This window comes from Rhincodon typus, chromosome 6 (assembly GCF_021869965.1).
Source record: "Rhincodon typus isolate 14 chromosome 6, sRhiTyp1.1, whole genome shotgun sequence".
In the NCBI taxonomy this organism is placed as follows: Eukaryota; Metazoa; Chordata; class Chondrichthyes; order Orectolobiformes; family Rhincodontidae; genus Rhincodon; species Rhincodon typus.
In genome coordinates this window covers 87,671,537-87,695,920 of record NC_063337.1, presented here as the reverse complement: position 1 = coordinate 87,695,920, position 24,384 = coordinate 87,671,537, and the positions used below count along the sequence as shown (strand labels likewise).

General features: G+C 41.5%; 1 protein-coding gene across 2 annotated transcripts in view; it reads right to left on the bottom strand.

Moving 5' to 3' along the window:
• LOC109924850 (protocadherin-9) overlaps nucleotides 1-23,746 on the bottom strand; it is a 420,097-nt gene extending 396,351 nt beyond the window's left edge. Inside the window, exons 1-2 of one of the 2 annotated variants that reach the window (XM_020533405.2) lie at nucleotides 20,473-23,746; nucleotides 15,869-17,173 (exon numbers count right to left, since the gene is read on the bottom strand). In XM_020533405.2, the coding sequence (XP_020388994.1) occupies nucleotides 17,123-17,173; nucleotides 20,473-23,484 (3,063 nt within the window). In that variant the 5' untranslated portion in view covers nucleotides 23,485-23,746 and the 3' untranslated portion in view covers nucleotides 15,869-17,122. Of the gene's footprint in view, nucleotides 1-15,868; nucleotides 17,174-20,472 lie in introns of those variants that run through there. The other variant, XM_048598486.1, reaches the window with a different exon arrangement.
• Nucleotides 23,747-24,384: the final 638 nt, after the last annotated feature.

The following is a 24,384-nucleotide window of genomic DNA, read 5'->3' as shown; positions in this document are numbered from 1 at the left end:
AAACAGATGAATCCCAGGAATGTTATTTCTAAATCATAATTTTGTCATTTTGTCATCCCCTACGCATCTTTGCCACCAACAATATTCTCATAAATCTGATAGGACAGGAGAGGTACAAGAGGGCATCATAACTTTGTCATTAGCTTTTGTGACAGTAGAGTAGAAACAGTCCTTTAATCATGTTGAGTGAAATGCCCACCTGTCTAATTTTCATTTTACTATGTCAATAATCAACTTTAAAGTCCTCAACGTGACAGCCAAGTGGAACACTTCTACACATTATTCAGTAAAAGCACTTGCTGCAGTGCTCCAGCAAAGCTCAGTGCAAGCTGGAAGAACAGCACCTCATTTCCCATTTGAGAACCCTGTAGCCTTCTGGACTCAGTATTGAGTTCAATAATTTTAGGGCCTGAGCACCTTCTCCCACGTCCTTACCCTAACCCACAAACAGCTGGCCTTATCGTCACATGGACTGCTACCACAAACCTCCCAATGTCAGTCACTAAAGGTCCCATTAGCAGCTATTCATTCTCCCAGGCTGACGTTTACCCATTCCTTTGTCTGCCCAGTTGTTTTGCTCCTACTCTGGACTCTATCTCCCATGTCGTTTACTCCTTTACCCTCCCATCGTTCCTTCTTTGGCATGTATACCAACGTTTTCCTAGCTACAATCAGTGCTGAGGAAGGCTCACTGGACGTGAAATGTTAACTCTGCTTTCTCTCCACAGATGCTGCCCGACCTGCTGAGTTTTTCCAGCAACTTCTGATTTTGTTACTCAATAAAAGCGCTTCTCTCAGATTAAAACCCAAGAATGGGAAGTCTATGGACATTCTCTGATCAAGACTTTAGCAGTGTAGGTTGGAATCACAACAGAAAACAAAATGCATACATACAAGCCCTTCATAGGAGCCACATAAATACATGTTGGAAATGCTCAGCAAGTCAGGCAGCATCTGTGGAGTCAGAAATTATCTCGAGTAAAAATGCGAGCCTAATGATGGCTGTGTGACTACTGCCAATTGTTGTAAAAACTCATCTGGTTTGCTAATGTCCTTTCGGGGAGGAAATTGCTATCGTTTCCTGGTCTGGCTTACATGTAACTCCAGATGCACAACAATGTGGTTTTAATTACTTCTGGCCAATTAGGAATGGGCAATAAATGTTGGCTTAGCCAGCAAATTCACATCATACAAACGAATTTTTAACAACTTTATATTTAAGATCAATGACCTTCGTTGGAATGTTTCTGTTTGGCAGCCTGAAAAGTCAACTGTTACTCTCTGCAGGTGCTGCCAGATCTGCTGAGTATTTGCATTACTTCTTGATTTCTTTCAAACTTCCAGTATCTGCAGTACTTTGCAGATTAGGATAGATGACCAGAAAGCTTGATCAGAGGTAAGTCTCAAAGTTTTGGCTCAAAGAATAAAGATACACATATATTAGGAAGGAAATTAATAGCTAAGGGCATAAGCAGCTAAAGGAATGGCTTACAATGGTATAGCAGTGAAAATCAGAGATGTGAAAAGGCTAGAATTAGGGAAGTACAGAAATCTCAGAGGGTTACCAGGTTGTTGGAGATTACGGTGACAATGTGAGAATGCAATAGCTCCAACAGACATCATCAACATGCCTCATTCAAACTTCATTTACATTTCCAAGCAGTAAACTGAAACAATATTTTATTCCATCGTAATTAAAAATATTTAATTTTATACACACACACACATTAGTTACTTTTCATCTTTATTGTTTTTGTAGGATAACAATGCTATTAAGGAAATCTATTGAGATACACATATGCTGTTAATCATTGCTGCAATCAAGGAGAAATGAAAGGACAAAAGTATTGCGTAAGTAGTCATTTTGGTGATCCTGTTTCTAGTTTGTCTCTAAAGTCAACCAAATTTGTTTGGTATATCAACAATCACAGTTAAACATGCACACACAAACACGCAGAAGTAGCAGCAGTAAAAAAAAACTGTAATTTCTTTTTCATTGATCTACTCACCACCCAGCCAATCAGCAAGAGTAGCTGTGTAACACCACCACTGACTGAAGTGGCCAAGTCGTAAAGGACATAGCTGGTAGACAGGAGCTGATGTAGGTAGAGAGGGAACTCACAAGGACAAAAAAATGCATTGATCTCATGCTCACCAATCTACCTGCAACAGATGAATCTGTCCAAGACACCATTGGCAGGAGGCACCACTGCACAGTCCTTGCGGAGACAAAGTTGCATACTCATATTAAGGATACTGTTCATTGTGTATGTGGCACTACCACCTCAAAAGTGAGCATCCCTGTGGTACTGCTGGTGATCAGCAATATTAGAATTGTATCCGACTGCAATCCGTAACCTCAAGGCTTCAACTTTACTATTCCGATCAAGCCAGGGAATCAACATTAGTTCAGTGGAGATTGCAGGTAGGCATGCCAGGAACTGCATCAGACATACCTAAAATCAAGGTGTCAACCTGGTGAAACTACAGGACAAGTTTACTTGCATGTCAAGCAGTGTGTCATGTGATAGACAGAACTAGATAAGTGCACAACCAAGATCTAAGATCTGCAGTTCTGCCACATCCAATTGTGAATGTTGGTCACCAATTAAACAAGTCACAAGAGGAGGCAGCTCCCCAAACAAAACACTCACTTTGGCACTCACTTTGGATACCAACATGGTCACTCAGCTGCAAGCTTGGTCCAAACTTAGACAAAAGTGCTGAAATCCAAGTGTGAGGAGAGAGTAGCTACCCATGGGGATGGCATGGTGGCTCAGTGGTTAGCACTGCTTCCTCACAGCGTCAGGGACCGGGGTTTGATTCCACCCTCAGCGACATGTCTGCGCGGAGTTTCCTCCAGTTGCTCTGGTTTCCTCCCACAGTCCAAAGATGTGCAGGTTAGGTGGATTGGCTATACTAAATTGCCCATAGTGTCCAGGAATGTATAGGTTGGGTGGATTACCCATGGGAAATGCAGGGTTAGGGTAGGGTGTGGGTATGGGTGAGATGTTTTCGGAGGGTCAGTGTGATCTCAATGGGCTGAATGACCTGCTTTTACACAGTAGGAATTCTATGATTTTATTCTATGACATCAAGGCATTTGATCAAGTGTGGCATTTAGAAACTCTAGCAAAAATAGAGTTAATGGAAATTGTGGGAAGACTTTCTACAGTTTGGAGTCACACCTAGTACAAAAATTGTGCAGTTGTTGAAGGTCAATCATCTCAGGCACAGTGCATTTCTGCAGAGTTCCTCAGGGTCCAACGATCTTCATTTATTTCATCAATAGCCTTCCCACCTTCGTAAGGTTTGAAGTAGGAATGGCCACTGTTGATTGACAAGGTTCAGCACCATCCCTGACAACTCGGATACTGAAGCATCCATGTTAAGATGCAGCAGGATAAACTGATAAGTGGAAAACCTTTAACAAGAGAAAATCCAACTGTTCAAGGGCACTAACATCACTGAATCCCCCGCTGTCAAATTCCCGAGAGTTACCATTGAACAGAAACTGAACAAGAGCAAAAACAGAAGTTGCTGTCTCAGGCTTGCTGCAGTGTTCCAATGAAGCTCAGTGCAAGCTGGAAGAACAACACCTCATTTTCCACTTGGGGACCGTGCAGCCCTCTGGACTCAATATTGAGTTCAATAATTTTAGGGCCTGAATGTCCCCATGTCCTAGCCCCCATACCCCACACACCAGGCCTTTTATTACATAGTCTGCCATTACACACTACCTACTGTTAGCCACTAACAATCTCCATGAACAGCTATTCACTCTCTTAGCCAGATCATTATCCACTCCTTTGTCTATCCAACTGTTCTTCTCTATCCCCACCTATCATTTACTCCTTAGCCATTCCCCGCACCCTATCTTTTGCATATAAACCAACATTTTCCTAGCTACCATCAGTTCTGAGGAAGGGTCACCGGACCCAAAACGTTAACTCTGATTTTTCTTCACAGATGCTGCCAGACCTGTTGAGCTTTTCCAGCAACTTCTGTTTTTCTTCCTGATTTACAGCATCTGCAGTTCTTTGGGTTCTTAGAAACTGAACAGGATCAGTCCATATAAATACTAAGTCTACAAGAGTAAGTCAGAGCCTAGGAATTCTGTGGTGAGTAACTCATCTCCTGACAATGCAGAATCTGTCCACCACCTACAAGGCAAAGTCAGGAGGGTGACGAAATATTCTCCACTGGCATAGATGAATGTAATTCCAACAACTCAACAGGCTTTACAATATATAGGATAAAGCAGCCCATATGAATTGCACACCATCTAACACCTTCACCATTCACTCCCTCCACCACCAACACACAATGACATCGAGTACTGTCTACAAGATACAGTGCAACAACTGACCAAGGCTCCTACCAATTACTCCTGACAAACCCACAAGCTATCCCACATAGAAGAACAAGGGCAGCAAAATTACGGAACACCACTACCTGTTAAGTTTTTCTCCAAACCGCACACCATCCTGACTGGGAAATATACCATCATTCCTTCACTGTTGCTGGGTCAAAAATCCGAAACTCCATCCCTAGCAGTAATGTGGGTGTCCCTACACCACATGGACTGCATTAGTTTAGAAAGACAGTTCTACCACCAAATTCTCAGGGTCAATTAAAGAACAGCAATAATTGCTAGCCTAGTCTGTAACGCCCACATCCCATGAATGAATTAAAAACAAACTTGCAATTAAACCAAAATGCTATTGCTAATTAGCAGATGATATAAATACAGCAGTACAAAGAGGACAGAGATAGATTTAAGTATTGACTGGCTGCTCAAAAGTTCATTGCTGTCTAAATTATTACTGTAAAACCAATGAAGTGAAGAAAAATTTCCTGTGAAAAGTGGAAATGTTATTTTGAAAATAGTTATGTTGCAAGCAATTTGCAGTTAAATGGCAACATTTAACACAGAAAACATCCTATGGATGTTTGGTAAGAGCACAAATCATAAGAGCAGAGTAGAAGAGACAATACTGAGGGAATTTCAATGCTTGTGGCCTTGACAACTGAGGCAGCAATGATAGAATGAAGGAATTTACAAATGGACAGATGTCTAGAATTATTAAAAAGTTTGAAGGACTGATGAAGACTGTGACGACATGTAGGAGTGAGGCCATGATCTGGTACAGAATTTTTGAATATTTTCTATAAAAGATAACCATCTCCATGCCACATAGGCCAAGAAGAAACAATTAATGGTCCCTTTGGTTTTGATAGATCCCATTGATTATCTTGATTATCAAAGGAATCAAGAGTTACGGGGAGAAAGTGGGAGAATGGGGTTGAGGAACTTACCAGCCATGATTGAATGGCGGAGCAGACTCGATGGGCTGAATAGCCTAATTTCTGCTCCTATGTCTTATGGTCTTATTGTTTAGTTAACTACATAAATGAAGTGACTATGGAGCTCTGTGACCAAAGCCAGAGCTGACTTGACCAAAAGAGTTGCTAAGATACTGGAACAAGATAGAACTTCAAATGACCGGGCTACATGCTGTCTAATAAAACAAGGAACTAAGGATTCTAGAGATCTGAAACAAAAATAGAAATTGCTGGAGAAACTCAGCAAGTCTGGCAGCATCAGTGGAGAGAAAACAGAGTTAATGTTTTGAGTTTTGTGACCCTTCTTCAGAAGGGACGGCCGTGGCTTACTATCCTACAATCCTTTGCCTGCCCAAGTTGATTGTTCTCTCTCTGTGCTCCATATCCACTTATCACCTCACTTCTTCTGTTCCCTATCCAGTCAGTATAAATACCATCTTTTCCAAGCTGCTATCAGTTCTGAGAAAGGATCACTGACTTGAAACGTTAACTGTTTTCTCTCTGCAGATGCTGCCAGACCTGCTGAGTTTCTCCAGTAGTTTCTGTTTCAGCAACATGCTGCGTAAGGTCGACACTAAATTGTTCCTGAACCATAATTTTTTAGGTCAAACAAAAACTTCTTTTCTTGTATTTCACACAGTACCACCCCAACTCCAATATTAAAATCTTGTGTTCAATTTTACAAGTGGGAGAGTTTGTGCTTAGGTTGTAGAAAACTTAATTCAGGAGTAAAGGAGAAGAACGATGTGATACTGTTTGGGTTTATTAGTGTTCCAGACAGGAGCACACTCTCTCTAAGTGCTCAGCCATGAACAAAGGTTTTACTGCTGAATGCAAATATGTAATTATCGAACAATTCATTGGAAATTGAGCACTGACCATTGAGCATAACACTCTCTGCAATTACCTTTGATCACTGTTGTGTCATTTCTTTCATGTTGCATTTTTCTTTTAAAATCCAGACTAATCATTTTCATATTTATTTGCTGGTTTATTCATTTAATTGGAGACTTCTTGACTGCACAGTCACTAGGGATGCACCCTTTTCAACCTCGTTAGTAAATGATCATATACTAAAGAAATCTGACAGTGGACTGATGTTCAAATCAGTTTTTATCAGATTAAGGGTATAGCAAGATATGACGATGGTTTAGCAAAGACCAAACATGGATCAACCATGTGTTTTTTTCAGTGTCACCAAGTCACACTGAACCATTTAGGAATGAACTGAATATAAACATCCTTGACCCTTATAGCCTGCTTAAACACAAAATTCACTTCAAACCTACTGGTTCATATGTTAACTTTGCCCTGGAGCAAAGTACATGCTACAAAATTAGAGACTGCTCTGAGCATGTGGAGAGCACATAAATCATCAAGGTTTTAGCCCATCTGTTTACAGGATTACGCACAATGGAGATAGTTCAGTCCATCTTAGCTTATCCATCTAGATTTGTATTTTTAATCACTATCCCTCGCCTCTATTATACCGTAATTTAAATAAATTAGTTTGGTTTCAAATTCCATCTAAATTCCCCAGAAGACCAGTCCAAATATTGATAACTTCTTCGCACAGAAACAATTTCCTGATATTTGTCTTATAATTTAACCATTTTTAGTCTACATCCTCTTGTTGAAGTAGTGTTCCATTTCCAACTTTTGTCTTTAATATTTTGCACTCCTCCATAAAGATCACATTCAGCTGCTTACTTTCAAAGTCGGAGAACTCCAACCTCTTCAATCCTGGAATTCAATCTACAGAAGTCAGCATTGTGGTTTTCTTTAATGTCACTGAGTCTCAACACAAGTGGCATGCAGTCAGTCTAGGGAACTGTACAGAATTAGCTTGATATCTTTCTTCTTCTAAGATAATAACTTATCCATTTTGTTTATTGCTGCTACACAAATTATTTGAGCCAGAATGGAAATGTATTTCATGCATGCTGTACTGGTGCTCAATTGCATTAGATTACAGTGCTTTTAATTTTTCCCATTAATTTAAAATATTTTCTTTTTCATTTTACCGCCTACCCATTCATGTCCAAGCTACTTCTCTTTTGGTCAGATAATTTATACCCCCATGACTGCATTATACCAAACTCTCTTTTGTGTTTGAGAGAGAGTATTCTTGCTACGAACTGGTGCATTATTCAACAGTCTAGATGAAAATCTAGAAACATTTGCAGATTGAGGGTAGCAGAGATGAATCAAACATTGGAGTTGTAATTTAACTTGGGGTTGAGTCAGAGTCCAGAGAAGTGTTATTGAGTCCTAGAGTTATTGAGGTGTACAGCACAGAAACACACCCTTCAGTGCAACTTCTCCATGCCGGCCAGAAACCCCTAATTAATCTAGTCCCATTTGCCAGAATTTAGCCCATATCTCTCTAAACCCTGCCTATTCATATATCTTCCAGATGCCTTTAAATTGTAATTGTTCCAGCTTCCATCATATCCTCTGGCATCTTCTTCCATACATGCACCACCCTCGGTATGAAAAAGTTGCCCCTTGGGTCCCTTTTAAATCTTTCTCCCTCACCTTAAACCTATGCATTATAGTCTTGGACTCCTTACTCTGGGGCAAAGACTTTGGCTTTTCACCTTATCCATGGCCCTTACAATTTTATAAACTTCTATAAGGTCACCCCTCAGCCTCTGATGCTCCAGGAAAATAACCCCAGCCTATTCAGCCTCTCCCTGTAGCTCAAACCCTCCAACCCTGGCAACACTTTGTTAATCCTGTCTGAACCCTGCCAACAGCATATACATCAGCTTCTTTAAAAATGAGAATGCACCAACTGCTGAGTCAGAATGTAACCTACTCCTCACCCTGACCTGGCTCCAACACATCTGGCAGGATAAAACAATGAATCATTTGAATTTCTGAATCATTGTAGTGATGATTTTATGAGAAATGCATGGAAAAATAAACACTAAAACTTATGTAGAACTATTGACAATACTGACTGATATTCACAGTGCTCAACCAAAGAGGCAATTCCTCTTTCACTTTCAAACATCAAGTTTGAACATCTCCACTTCTTCCACACCTTACTCTGTTTGTCCACCTTTTACCTAAATTCTCATTGCTCTGGAACCAGGACTGTTCCTTAATCCCCTTCGATTCCAACTTCTTTCTCACAACAGCAAATCTATGAGATGTCACTGCTGCCATAGTCTTCATGTCCACTTTCAATCTATAAGCTGCTAAAACAATTAGTTAAATACTATGTTCTCCTTTCTCTCGAAGTTTCATTGTTGTTTTTTTCAATGAAAGATAATACACCAATGCTATATTGTTCAACTCATCCACAATGCTAATGAGTTCTCATTTGAGGACAAGCAGTCTGTGAATGCACTGCCCACATCACTCATACAATGGTCATGCTATTAGTCAGAGCAATTACTGATCTGGTGGCATTTATAGATTTGAGAACAGTAATGGGCAGAAAATCAGCTCCAAAACACTTGCATTCTTGTAGCATTTTTCACAACCTCAGGGTGTTCCAAAGGCCTTCACAACAAAGTAACTTTGAACTGTAGTCATGGGGCCACAATCAATCTATTTTTTTTCAGTGGTGGAATGCAAAATGTTCAGAAGGAAAAGGGAAGAAAGAACTTGCATTTATACAGCGACTTTCCTGACCTCAGGCTGAATCAGTTCACAGCGATAGAAGTACTTTTGATGAGTAGACACTGGTATAACATAGGAACACATGGGAGTCAGTCTGGAAGTCTGATACTTTAGATTTGAAGAGTGAGTATCAACTGGCAGCACTCTCACCGGGTGTTAAATTCCCAGGCCAGATTTCAGAACACTATATTTGGGTTGATATTCAACCAGCAAACAGCCACTTACATCTAGAAAGACAAGGGTAACAGATAGATTGAAACACCACCACTTACAAATTTCCCTCAAAGCCACTCACTACCCTAACTTGGAAAAATATCACTGTTCCTTCAGTGTTGTTAGGTCAAAATCCTGAAATTCTCTCCCTTACGGCATTTTGAACCTACGTACAGTACATGGACTACAGCAATTCAAGAAGATATCTCACAACCACTTCACAAGTGCAATGAGAGACAGGCAATAAATGCTGACCTAGTCAGCAACATCCACGTCCCACAAGTGAAATTTTAAAAAATCATGTACAATACCAAGGGAGTGTTTCACCTTCAGAGGTGAAACTTTTGGATGAGATGTTAAACTGAGATGCTAATCCTAACCCTTTCCATTTGATGTGAAACATTCTTTGATGTTGTTTGACAAAGAGGTCAGGAAGTCTCCTGGTGTCCTGGCCAATATTTATCTCTCAAATTACATCACTAGTATAGATTTAACTGATCATAATTACATTGTTGTTTGTGGGAGTTTGCAGTATACCAATTGGCGGCTATATTTCCAAGATTACAACTATGACAACACTTCAAAAATATTGAATTAGCAGTAAAGCATTTTGAGAAGGTCCGAAGTCATGAAAGATGCTCAATCATTACCAAGTGTAATTTAGAAAGGAGAACAGATGAACGTGAAGGAAACATGATCAAAATTACAAACCAAAAACTGAAGACATATTGACAGGAAAAGGGAAAAAGAGGCAAAGGCACTTTTGACATTGTTTTTCAAGGAGGTGAATTCAATGGGGACTTCCCTGCCCATCAGCCACAATTTGCATGGAAGGAGCAATGGAATAATGAGAAGAATGAAGAGAAACTCGGGAGAAATTCACCTAAATGCCTAGTTTTGCATTGTAAGGTCAAGATTACAGTAATAAATTTTCTAGCAGGAATATTAAAATGTTCATATTTATTTCAGCAGCATGTGATTCAGAATCACACAATTATTACAATGCAGAAGGAGACCATTTGGTCCATTGTGCCTGCAGCACAAACGAGTATCATTAGTTAGTGCCAATTTCCTGCATTTCCTCCATACCCTTGCACACTATTTCTATCAAAATAATCATCCAATGCCCTCTTTAACATCTCAATTACATTTGCCTCCACCACATTCCCAGGCAGTGCATTCCGTACCATACCCACTCACTGAGTGAAAATATTTTTTTCTCACATCACCCTTACTCTTCTTGCACATCATTTTAAATCTATGCCCTCTCATTCTTTTTCTTTCTATTAGCGGGAACAATGTCACCCTGTCTACGCTATCCAGTCCGCTCATGATTTTGAAAACCTCAATCTAATCTCCTCTCAGCCTTCTCTCTCAGAACAGTCCCAACTTCTTCAATCTATCCTCATAATTGAAGTTTCTCATACCTGGAAGTATTTTTGTAAATTGCTCTGCACACTCTCCAATGTATTTCCATCTTTCCTGTAATGTGGTGTGCACAACTGTTCACAATACTATAGCTAAGGTCTAACAAGTGTCTTATACAAGTTCATCATCATCTCCTTGCTCTTGTACTCTGTGATAAAGCTGAGGACGCCCTATGCTCTATTAACTGCCTTCCTTACATGTGCTGTCACTTTCAATGATATATGCACACATGCACCCAGGTCCTCTGCTCCTGTACTCTCTTTAGAATCACACCCCTATTTTATACTGTCTTTCAATGTTATTCCCACAAAGTGCTTCCCTCATATTTCTCTGCATTGAGCCTCATAATGCCCATTTGCATTAGTTTTCCTTACTGTGGATTGTTACGTGTCATTCTCCACCACCATCCTGAAATTTATGATACAATGATCTCCTAAATATCAACCCACTGACATTTGATCCACTTGGCCTATCTCATTTCCAAGCATTAGTTGCAGCAGTACATTGTATCTCATTGGACTGCACACATATTGCCGTAGGAAATTCTCCTCAATTCCAATTTTAAAATTGTCATTCCTGTGTTCAAATCTCTCAACAGACCTCATTCTACCCTATCATAGAGTCTTCCTCCATCTATGCAACCTACCAAATTGTATGTATTCCTCCAATTCTGACCTATCATTCATTCCTGATTTGCTTCCATTAGCAGTAATGCCTTTAGCTGTCTTTACACTAAGCTCAAGAATTTCATCCCTAAACGTGCCTGTCCTCTTTTAAGATATGCTTTGATCATGGCTAACAGTTCAATGCAGTCCTGAGAGCCCACTGTACTGTTACAGGTATTGACTTCTGAATGAGGTGTTAAAATGAAGCTACATCTGCTATTTTGGGTAGACATAAAAGTTACACAATACAATATTTCAAAAAGAGCAGGGAAATTAGTCCTGGCGTCCTAGCAAATATTTGTCCCTCATTCACCATTACAAAAGAAGATTATCTGGACATTAGAGATAACACGGTGTAGAGCTGGATGAACACAGCAGGCCAAGCAGCATCAGAGAAGCAGGAAAGCTGACGTTTCGGGTCGATTTTTTTCTGAAGAAGGGTCTCGACCCGAAACATCAGCTTTCCTGCTCCTCTGATGCTGCTTGGCCTGCTGTGTTCATCCAGCTGTACACCTTGTTATCTCAGATTCTCCAGCATCAGCAGTTCCTACTATCTCATTATCTGGACATTGTTAGTTTACTGTTTGTGGGAGCTTGCCAAGTGCAAATTAGCTGCTGAATTTTTGACATTATAAAACAGTGGTTTCACTTCAAAAAAAAATCATTGGCTCTAATGAACTCCAGTGGTCCTGAAAAGCATTATCAGAATGTAAGCCTTCTTATCTTTAAAATCTACCTTTTTGATCAAGTTTTAGGTTATTGCCTCAATAACCCATGAAGTGATATCAAATTTTCACTGATGATAATGCTCCTGTGAAGTTTCATAGGACATTTTACTGGAGTAAAAGACACTACATTAATGCAACCTGTTGTTGATATTTACCCAAATTCATTGCATATGACTTTAATGTGGTGTGTTTTAATTCAATACACATGATTTACACTGCATATCATTCATTGCATGTAGTTTACAGGATGCATTTTAATTCAATGCACATGGTTTTCACCATGTGTTTTAATTCACTACATGCAGTTACAATACGTATGTTAATTAAGGGCACTCCATTTACAACAGGCATTCTAATTCACTACACGCAGTTTTACACCGTGCGTTCAATTTACAACACACGATTTACACTGTCGTTTAATGCAGCACAGTTGAAAATCAGGCAATAAACCGAATTAGCAGCTGTCACACAAACGGGCTATCAGAGACACCCAAATGATAACTTCTGTCAGGGTTACATGTATGTCTGGAACCAGTCAAGTGAACTGAAGTGGTGTTAACAAATTCCTGGACTTAAAAGAGGGCAGACTGTGACATATTGCTTGTGCTGGTTGGTTAATAAAAGGATACTAAAACTGACTAGTGAGAGACACTCAGCTGAAAGTTAAGCTAATGAATGAAGACGTGTTGCATAGGAGATGTGATAAGCTGTTACTGTCTGCATGATACAAAACTCCCATCACCCTCACACTGGGCCAAATGTCTGCTCAGTCAGTATCTGTGCTTTGCTATTCGTCTTAGGAGAGGTAGATTAGCTGCTGGACCTTGACATAATTGAACTCCAATGTACATGCTCCAACTGAGCACCAAATTACTACAAGGTAGACAAAGGTCTGCAGGCATCTTTGAGCCAAGATGTTAAGCCCCACTTTCAGTTATATCTTTTCCTTTGTAATCACTGTTCCTTCACCATTTTTCAATGGCCAAGTGGACCTCTGAAAGCAGGGCCAGCTTTGCCTTGTGCTTCTGTCATATTCCCAAATGTACCATCTGAAGGGCTTGTGTAGATTATGTTGTTTATACTTTCCACATAAAAGTTAAATAAAACCACCAAAGAAGACATATCCTCTTATAATCTCATCTCTTCAACCAACTCTTTGCAATATGATAAAAATCAGAAATGATACAGTTTTCTATTAATGTAATCTAATTAATGAAAATAGACTTTATATTCTATCTTCTAGGAAACAGAGAAAAAAGTATTTAGAATGATTCAGACAAGAGACTACACAATATAAGCTCACATTGTAATGAGATGCTGATCTATTTTTAACGATAACAACAGTGTAGGCTGTCCATAGAGTGGTGATGGAACCATTTAGTCTAAGATCAAGTATCCCGTTCAGTTTTCAGTTTCCCCAAAGAATTGTATACCTCGGTTATTCCTGTTTTGGGTCAAGGAGGCAGATAAACATGGTTGTATCGTTAAACCATAAAGACAGATGAATTACAAAATAATAGCTTGTTGAAGCTGGATTTACCAAGGATCAAAAATATCTAATCTGTAACTAAAGTAGCTGGAGTGAAACAGCTGTCATGCTCTGGATTTCCCTTCCTAAGCCTCTCTACCTCTCTGCCACCTTTATCATAAAGCTGAGTTGAAGCAGTAGATTTTAAGGAACATTTTAAAAATGTACTGCCATCCTAATATTTCCTGATTATTGTCAAATTTTGATTGATAATGTGTCAGTGAAGCACCTTGGTACTATCTGACAAGGTGCTATATAATACATGTTGTTGCTGGAAAGAATCATAGAATCCCTACAGTGCGGAAGCAGGCCATTCAGCCCATCGAGTCTACACCAACACTTTGAAGAGCATCCCACCCAAACCCATCCTCCTCCTCTATCCCTGTGACCCTGCATTTCCCATGACTGACCTGCCTAACCTACACATCCCTGGACACAATGGGAAATTTAGCATGGCCAATCCACCTGACCTGCACATCTTTCGCCTGTGAGAGGAAACCAGAGCAGCCGGATGAAACCTACGCAGACACAGAGAGAACGTGCAAACTCCCCACGGACAGTTGCCTGAGGATGGAATCCAACCCAGGTTCCTGGCGCTGTTAAGCAGCAGTGGTAACTACTGAGTCGCCATTGGCTAATGAAAAGTCTCATATTGGTTTTAGGATGGTACCAGGACGCTGTGCTGCTTTGAGAGGCCAGGTCTGAAAACTAACCTGAAGCCAGAAGGAACAGCAGCGTGTCTTCCACCTCTAGGTCATCTCCAGTAACTGCAATCACACTCACCATTATCCACTTTCCACCTCCACCAATTCCACTGTCCACCCTCTCTGCCACCCAAAAAAGATGGAAAACATACTACAGATTAGATTAAGAATTATTTTCCTATAGTGTACTGATGTATTATACTAAACAAGCCTATTGACAATACTAATGTATATGTTTAGAGCAATTACAGCTCGCAATTCCCACAGTTACTGCTTTGTCAAACATTTAGGTTCTTTTTCATTTGGCTGCAACGGTGACAATGTACAACATTAATGGGATAGCTGGCATTCAATTAACGCTCAAAGATGAATAATTACTTTGTCAATATTTTGTTTTAATCAGGATTATCCTTAGAAAGCAATCAAAAATAGTCAATTTGCATAATGTTGTTATAAATCCCAGTTCATTCAGCAAATCAACCTAACCAAGGAGAGCAAAAATCATAATAAAACGATTGAGTTTGCATTAATATCAGAGGCGCAAATGATCAGCCCTTAAGTCTCCAGCTGTCTGCAAGTTAAATGTGTTGAATGTTTTTAAAAATTTGATTTGCAAAACCTCTGCGCTACTTGTTCAATATTATAAGTAGCAAACTGCCTTACTCCAATTAGCACATGATTAGATGCAACATTAGCTTGGTAAGAGAAAAGAACCTGGGGATTAATTGGATAGCTCTTCCAAACAGCCGGTGCAGACACAATGGGCCAAACAGCATACTCTGTGCTGTATTACTTTGTGAGTCAACGTGTCTTGCTTGGATTGGAAACTCTAAATAGAAACAAAATGTAGGTTGGCAGCTTTGAATTCAGTGCTTCTGTGGGGGTAGCAACACTTCAGATGTGGTTAAAATCATTTCTAATTTGCTAATTTTATGGCCAGCAATAAAAATGGAGAGAAAAGAAATCATATGTGGGCCCTCAACAGACCAATGTTCTCCATCTTTCTTTACTGTTCTGCGAAAATCAGCTACACTCCCTACCCATTAAGTTTTATTACTAGTATTCAGCAATTCCCACATGCCATTGGCATGACAGATGCAGTTCCATAAAATTAGATCCCAATGATCCCAAATGAATATAATTTCCATTGTGTTTATACAACTCCTTCAACAGCAGTTGGCTCTGATGCTTGATCTTCTAACATGACAGAAAGTGCAATGCACTCAAATCAGATCAGCCTTTTCTTTGTTCATTTTTGCTTAGACGAAAAGTTAATGTCACCCTTTTTAGGGAATATGAAAGCTTGTGATATGTGTCTGTAATCTACTAAAGTGACCGGGTCAAAATGCAAAGCAATGGTGTGGCACGGAATGGACCAAAGAATATGACATTCTTGAATTTCCTCATCAACTGAACATCTTAAGGACTAGCAGGACTCAACACAAAGACTTAGAGGGTCTGAGCAACTATGACAAGACAGGCAAGAATGTGTACTGCATGAAAATGTACAGAAAAAATAATGTCACTGATAAACAATAATTAGAAATGAACAGAAAGAAAAGTTTAGGGTGTTTTAACAGGATAAAATGAATAAACAGCAACAAAAACACAAAATACACAAACTGTAATTTAAACAATGGCATAAAATGAATTTAATGATCAGGCTATACTTTATTTAGTACAGAAATCTGCAACCACAATATGTGCATACAGTTTTAAATATAATAATGGTAAAAACAGCAATAAAATAAATACAAGTGTATAATAATCAGATATATTTAAATATACATTGTGATTCAAGCCACAGTCTGTGAATACTGCATAATAATATTTATAGATTCGCCCTTTCCAACACTGACATGACTATCTGACCCTTCTCAGTGAGTCCCAAAAGACCAGTGTCTTCAGATGCTGTAAAATGTGCGGTGCCTGGTTACTGATAAGCACTCTGTAAAATCTTTCCAGCCACTCAGTGTGACACAGCTTAAGAGAGAAAAACTGGCTTAGAATACCCAAGAGCCAGGATTGGCAGCGAGTTTCAGTTTTCCCTGCTCAAGTAGGACTGAGAAGAAGCTGCTTAGATCTTCTCCTTAGGTACGTTCCTGCTGAGTTCCACTAATCCTTTCAACCCTCTCACAATCCTAGGGTTCTCTTATGGACAGAATCACTGATTAATATGATCTAGAGGACTCCCTAGCTCTATGAAGAGCAGATTTTAAGAAGGATGTTCACTCTTCTTGGCTTTATTTTTACAAGAACAGCGGTTGAACACTCGCCCATAACGTTTCAGCGATAGCTGCATTTGCAAATAAAATATTTGGCAAAACCAGTGGGTAATTTTACACCAGCATATTCATAAACACATCCATCTGTATAATGGAGTTGTATATTTCGAATATTCATCGAGCAAGTTACTATATTCACCAAGGCCATGGCAATATTGATGCAGTTCTGCATTGATGTTAGAGGTGCTGCATTTTCAAGAGAAACATCTTGGCAGAAGAATGAAGTGATTTCAGTTCCCACATAATTTTTCCTGACAGAGGACCAGGGGTATTGATTTAAACAGAGTAGGCATCAATTCATTGTCTCAAGGACGTCCCCTATAATGACATGTCCCAATTAACCACGTCCCATAATCTTAAATGTGAGCAGCTGTTCCCTTTATCACATTCACTGGATAAATTTCTGTTTAGAGAGGCAGCATTCCAATTGCAGATGAAGCCAAGGCATGTACACTATGCTTACAGATATCTTTTCAACATACTGGTCATGAATTTCTCCAACAATTTAACTGTGTACTTGGTGAATTTCAAGTTGGGCAAGCGTCGGATGAGAGCCATCTTAACCCCTTTCAGAACAGACTTTTGCTCAGTTTTAACCATAATAAGTTTCCATCTCATACTTTTGGGAATACTGTGCGGAATTCTGCAAAAGAATAGAGCCCAATATTACTCTAATTATAGATTACTTAGAAATAACTTGTCATTACACAAAAAAGCAGCCCTCACCTGATTTTGACTTTTGCCTTAATTTTAAAGTTAAAAGAAGCAGCAATTCAGATCTCGTCGACTGGATCATTCCCTGCCTGTTGTATGTGCCCAATTTAACTGATGTATGAATGCTACCCTTCCCAAATGAGGGCTTTGCAAATACAAAACCTTAATTCCTAACTTACATCACAAAGCTGTACTACCGCAAGTGGCACATTAATGCAGCTGCCTTACCAAGAAAGAATGGCTGAAGGTAATTCTGTCGCGACTACGTAAAATTGCCTTGAAATAATAGTGAAACTGGTTATTGCAGCATTGCTAAAATCTTTATTCAGCCCACCCTCTTACTCCTACAGATATATTCTTGCTGTTTCACCTCTGATCGTAACCATCAGTGGTGTCGCATTCTCTCACTCCATTTTGGTAATTTGGCACCCAAAGATATTGGAAAATGTTGCATTAGCTGATGGAACATAAGTCCATCTCAGCATGCATTCCATGCAGATGAAATGATCTGAAAGGAGAACATCACTACTCCTAGTGCAGACAAAGCAGATGTAATTTTCCCAATTAAGCCAACTTAAAATTGATGACATTTCACATTTAAATGAATTTACTTCATACGTGCCTCTTAATTCGTTGAAGACCACTGACTCATAACGTATCTCAGTCTATGGTTTTGTTGGCCAAAATAAACTGCTCATATGGGTAATCCTAGCAAAGATCAGCCTGCGACTGTAAAAAGCACTCTAGGTTGGTTTGTGTTTCATTTGCTCAGTTTGTGGCAATAATCCGTGTTGCCTTTTTTGTACATTCACTGGCCAAGCTGAGAGCTTTGACAGTCACATTCACAAAACTGATCCTTTACATGTGCAGAACTGTCAAATTTAACATTCACCTTTAAGTACTCTTAAACTGTAGAAATCAAAACTGAATGGCATTTTGAAAGATTCCAATGTATAATCTACCATTTTAAAATTACCTGATTCAAATGATCTAATAATTCTATTTTCTTTAAATAGAGACTCTAAACTGATACAATGTTTAGTTCAAATATATCAATAATTTGATCTTTAAAACAGCCACAATTATCTGAATCAGCAGACGTGGGCTGCTTTATCTTCCCAAAAATGTAACATGCCCTAAAAAGGAGTTATAACTTCCAAGAAATTGTAGGAATGACAAGTTCTGATATCTGGACTATGCTACTAACAATGCCACAAACCTCAAAATAGTCAAACAGCCCTAGTTGTGGCTGTAATAACATACGCACATTTCACCCATCTCCCAATATGTCCAATGTAGATAACAATATGTGTATTATTAACATGCATGTCTTTGGAAATAGACATATTGGCCAAAGATTCTAAAAAAAAATACAGTTTAGGGCTATGAAGGGAATCCAGTTTTCTGTTTAAGTTTTCTTTGCGACTAATATAGAAGGCAGTTAATAATATAACTAATGCTTTTTTTTTTGGAAACTTGCATCCTGTTCGGCTTCATCTGCCACTGTGCATCACATCTTTAAAAACAAATCTCATTTTGTAAAGCATATCTTTTGTCAAATCATTATTTCTATTTTTGATTGAGAGTTTGACATACGTCTTATTTCAAAGCAATGCTCACCACGCGCTGAGTCAGTGAGCAGGGAGCACTGCAATGTCCTAACACACAGTAGTATGGGGATAAATATTTCACAGACCATAAAATATCTTCAAAACCCAAGCACATTACAATTTCTTTTTGGTTCTGTTGAACAAATTAGCTTCTCCTGTTACAAGTTTTCCAACTACCTACATTTATCTATGTAAAATGCTGCAGAAACATGTGCTATCTATTCAGAAATCTTTTGACAATTGAAATACTTCACCTCAATAGCTGAACTGAAAAATCTCTGCACTGACTTTCACTTTGCAGTTCAAACACCTATGTTTTGTGAATTCAAACTCTTGAGTTTCCACCAAGGGAAGAAAAGTAAATGGTTCAATGAAATTTTTTGCTTCACGGCTATGTTGTCGGAGAAAAGACTCTGATATGTTTAGATGCATTTTGTACATGAATACAGACTCTCACTCACTCTCCTTGCCTGATCACAACCTAGCCATTTTCTCTTAAGTGTTATGTCTATGGACTGTACACTACACAACAGAAACTGAACACTTAATATAAATGTTTTGGCTGTAGACAATAAAGATATTCAGTATGACTGGGCCAAATTGTATCAATATTTACAACTTAAAGATGATCATTGACATAAGGTAATAGCATTATATTGGACCACAGTCAGACCTTGTATATATCGTGCATTCTTGCATTTTCAATCGATTTTGAAAATCAATTGTTAATATTTTCCCAATCTTGCTTACTTCACATAACATGGCTGTAGATGAAATAACACATAGCAAGGCACAAAGAAACAGCAGTGCATGGGGTTCCTTATGTGATCAAAGCATCTCTATAACTACAAATAAACTAACTGTACTGGTAAACTCTATGCTTTATAGTACAGCCTGTTAATAACCAATCATGAAACATGGTACAGTGTCACAAACGCTGATACGAAATAATTCAGAAAAGATTCAAAAGTACTCCTAAAGAGTAGTTTAACCATTTTTTTTCAATCAACTTACAGTAACTGACAAAACAATTAGATGTGGTTCTCTAATTGAGAAGCATGTATTTGCAATGCTTCACTTGCACTCGGTTATTGTTTTTTTTCTGTGTTAGTACATATGTTTCAAAGTTCATCACTAAACAAAACTACAGGTGTACTAATGTTCATCTGCAGATAATCATCAAACTACAACTATCCGGTGCTTTCCAGTATAATCATTACTAAGCAACAGCTTTTCTTCCTTGCACCTTCCCCCACCATCTAGACTGCAGTTGGCATCTTGCGCAGAAAGTGTTCCAGTGCCATCTACAGGCCATGCCTTGTTTTCCTAATTTTAGATGCAATCAAGTAATTTGAAATCGTCTTAATTTAAATCTTTATTAGTGAGAAATTAATAGGCCTACACAAATAAATATTTGGCATGATAAAATAATAACTTTGTTGGTTTTCTAACCACTTTGTAGTTTGGGTACTTGTGATAATTCTTTTCAGGGAAGTTTAATTTGCAATAGAATCATTTCTACAGATTTCTGCAGGTCACTGCTGCGCTTTGCCTTGTTTGTACTGGGAAAAATACAATTAGAGGCGGTACTGATAGACTAGTAAAAGCTTTCAGTTACCTGTCGGGTGTGCAATGGGCCCTTTGTCTTGAAGCCTCCTTGGGAGCTACACTCTGAGGCACTGAAGTGGTCTGAACTAGTGGAAGAGCGCTTCGACAGGGTGTCACAGCCCCCAACGAAGGTGTTGTCCAAAGGGAGCTCCTGAATCACGTGATGCTTTTTCGCAGAAATAGGGGTGTCTGGCTTCAGATGAAAAGAGGGCTGCGGAGAGCCAGATTTGTAATGCCTCGCTAGGTCTGGGCTGTTGGGCTTAAATGTAGTTGGTGGTGTGCTGCCCCAGTCAAATCGCCCTATTGTTTGCTCCTCCAGCTCAGCTGGAAGGGTAATGGTTCCATTGATGGGTTCATGGGCAGGGTCATCAGGTTTGGATTCCTCAATGGTGACAAAGTTTAGAAGGGAACTCTTTGGAGATTTTCTTTTCTTCCTTTTCTTCTTTTTGTTCTGCTTGCACTCCTGATTGGGAGACATCCATTCAGCACCCTGCTTGTTCCTTTGCGTAGCCTTGAACCTTGAGGACTGCCGGCACCGCACCAATATTGTAACAAAGATGACCACAATCACTACCATGGCTCCCGCCACTATGGCGATCATTATGGTAAGGTAATCCTCATTTTGCCAGGGCTGGGTGCCATCTCCAATGTTCTTGTCTAGTGGAGTTTCAATTGTCCTCCGTATTAACTCATAGACATAGCTAGCATTGTTTACCGTGTCATTTACATACAAGTAGACAAGCACAAGTGTGTGCAAAGGTTTTGGATAACCTAAATCGCTGATGTTCACGACCAGACGGTGCAAGCCCTGGTCTGCGGCAGTCGGTTTCTCCTCCAAGGTAATATTACCAGTCACAGGGTCAATTCGAAACAAACCCTTGTTATTTCCGCTGACAATGCTGTATTTGAGCTCTGCATTCATACCTGTATCAACGTCCACAGCAAACACTTCTGCCACCACAGAACCAGGTATAGCAGACAGGGGTACTAGTTTGAATGAAGAGTTGGAGGGTGGGTAGATTACAACGGGACTGTTATCGTTGACATCTATGACATTGATCGTGACTTTAGCAATGGAAGTGCGGACTGGTCTCCCCCTGTCTACAGCTTTAACTTCGAACGTGTAGGAGCTTTGCTGTTCTCTGTCGAATGATACGTTGGACCTTATCACACCACTCAGTGGGTCCAGAATAAAATTTGCGTTGTCACCCACAACAGAAGCCATCACCTCTGCATTGGCCCCTGCATCCAGGTCGGTGACAGTAATCACTCCCACGGTGCTGTACTTTGGCAGGTTCTCGGACACAAAGAACTGGAAGTGGTTGTGGGTGAATTTGGGGTTATTGTCGTTCTCGTCTAGCACGGTGACGATCACGGCCGCTTGACTCTGCAGCGGAGGGTTACCGCTGTCCCTGGCAGTCACGGTGAAAATGTAACGCTCCTGCTCCTCCCGGTCGAAGACCCGGGAGGCGGTCAGGACGCCCGTCTTGCGGTCCAGGTCGAAAAACGAGGCGTTGGGCCCCAGCTGGTAGACGATCTCTGCGTTCTTGCCGCTGTCGTCGTCCGTGGCACTGACGGTGGTCAGGTAGAGGCCGCGGTGGTTGTTCTCGGGCACCGCCAGCTCGATGACGGGCTGGCTGAAGACTGGGGGGTTGTCATTCTCATCCTCCAGCTTCACCCTCACCAGGGCACTCTGGTTGAGGCTGGGTTTGCCTGCGTCTGATGCCACTATCCTGAAGGAGTACTGGTTGGTGCTCTCGTAGTCCAGGAAGGAGGAGGTTTCCAGGAGGTACTGGTTGTCATACACAGCTTTGAGGTGGAAAGGCACCTCCTTCTCAATGTAGCACACCACCTTGCCATTGACATCGGTGTCCCTGTCGGAGACGGTGATGAGGGCGATTTTGGTGTTGACCGGGTCTTTCTCCGAGAGGTGCACAGAGCCATTGACCGGGCTGATGATATAGCGGATGTCAATGCCGGGCGGGTTGTCGTTCACATCGGTGACATTGACGGTGACGGTGGCTCGGGCGGGGCTGGAGCTTCCGTCGGTCGCCAGCACGGTCATCTTGTGCAGCGAGACGTCCTCCCGGTCGAGCGGCCGCTGCACGGTGATGAGCCCGAGGCTCGGGTCCAGGGCGAAGTAGCGGCGGACGGCGGCGGGGGTTTGCGGGCTGAACAGGTAGCGGAGCTCGGCGTTGGAGCCCACGTCGGCGTCGGTGGCGTGGAGCTGGATGACCGAGGTACCGAGGGGCGAGTCCTCGGGCAACTGCACCTCGAGCTGGCTCTCCCGGAACACCGGGCGGTTGTCGTTCACGTCGCTGACGGTGACCTGCAGGATGGCGGTGCTGGATTTAGGGGGCTCCCCGCCGTCCTGCACCTTGATCTTCATCACGTAGGTATCCTTCTGCTCCCGGTCCAAGCCCCGTTGGACGATGAGCTGCGGCCACTTCTCACCCTCGGGGCTCTCCACCACGTCCAAGCCCAGGACGCTCTGCCCGTCTAACAGCTGATAGCGCTGCACGCCGTTGGCCCCGGTGTCCGGGTCACTGGCCGACGGGATGGGGAAGCGGCTGTTGGGCAGTGTGTTCTCCGGGATGGAGATGTTGATGACCGGCGACGGGAACATGGGCGCGTTGTCGTTCACGTCCCGCACCACCAACTTCACCTTGACCAGCCTGAAGTAGTCGTTGGGCAGGATCACCACCTCGATCTCGAACGAGCACTCGCTCGACCCCGACTCCCCGGCGCACAGCCTCTCCCGGTCGACCCGCTGCGAGCCCGTGTAGATGTCCCCGGTACCGCTGGAGACCCGCAGCAGCGGCACCTCGCCCGCCTTGGACACCAGGCGGTAGATGAGGTCGGCGCCGCCGGCCGAGATGTTCAGGTCCCGCGGGATGCTGCCGATCAGGATGTTCTCCGGCAGCTCCTCCTGGATGGTGTAGACCAGCTCCTGCGCCAGGGTACAGTCCACCGTCAGGCAGGCGACCAGAGCGAAGAGTAGGTAGAAATCCCGCACGTCCATCACTGCACCAGCAACAAACAAGGGACACCACTTCCCAAGCTTTGGTCACACAATCCAGACTTCAACCTGCACTACGCTCCTCAATAACAATTTTTTTTAAGAAAACACCCCTTTATCTCTCTAGCGTTGCTGGAAAACCAACACAAAATTGCACTCTGTTTGGAGCAAACAATCCATCGATGCTGCAAGTTTCTTGGCTTTTTTTTTCTTGTATTTCTGCAGAGAGAGGGAAGAGCAGGCAGCGAAGATTTTTTTTCTTTGATTCTTCTTCTTTGCGCGCGCCCCCCCCCCCAACCAACCCCACCACCTTGTTCCCTCTATCTTTCTGCCCTTCGCCCGCTCGGTGCAATATTTACAATGCACGGTGCACAAAACTGCCGGAGGATGCATTCAGTTCCCGGCCAGCCAAAGCAGCCTGCAGCTTCTCCTTGGTACGGTTCAACCGCGTGAAAATCATCATCGTTTTATACATGGGGAAGGGGAGCTGTCGGTGGTGGTGGTGGGAGAAGCGTAATCTCAGCAACCGAGCTGGCTGTAGTTTGCAATTATCCCACTATTGCGACAGTTTGCATGGCGAGAGAAGTTGCGAGGATACAGCAGACCGTGCACGGAATTGCAGGAGCTCCGCATTTTTTTTTGTTTTCCCCCCCCCCCCCCCCCCTTTCTCCGCTTTAAATCCAGTTTTCTTTAAATGCTGGTCCTTCCTCTGCACCAATTGCCATTCCACGTTTTTTTTTTGGGAGGGAGAAAGATGCAACGAACTTAAAACAAAAAAAAACGGCGGAGCTGTAACGAGATGCAGCAGGCAACACGAGTTTGAATCACCTGTTCTGTCCTCCGTTCCCTAAATCCTCCGTTCCTTTTCTCTCACACATACACACATCCACGTCTCTCTACTGA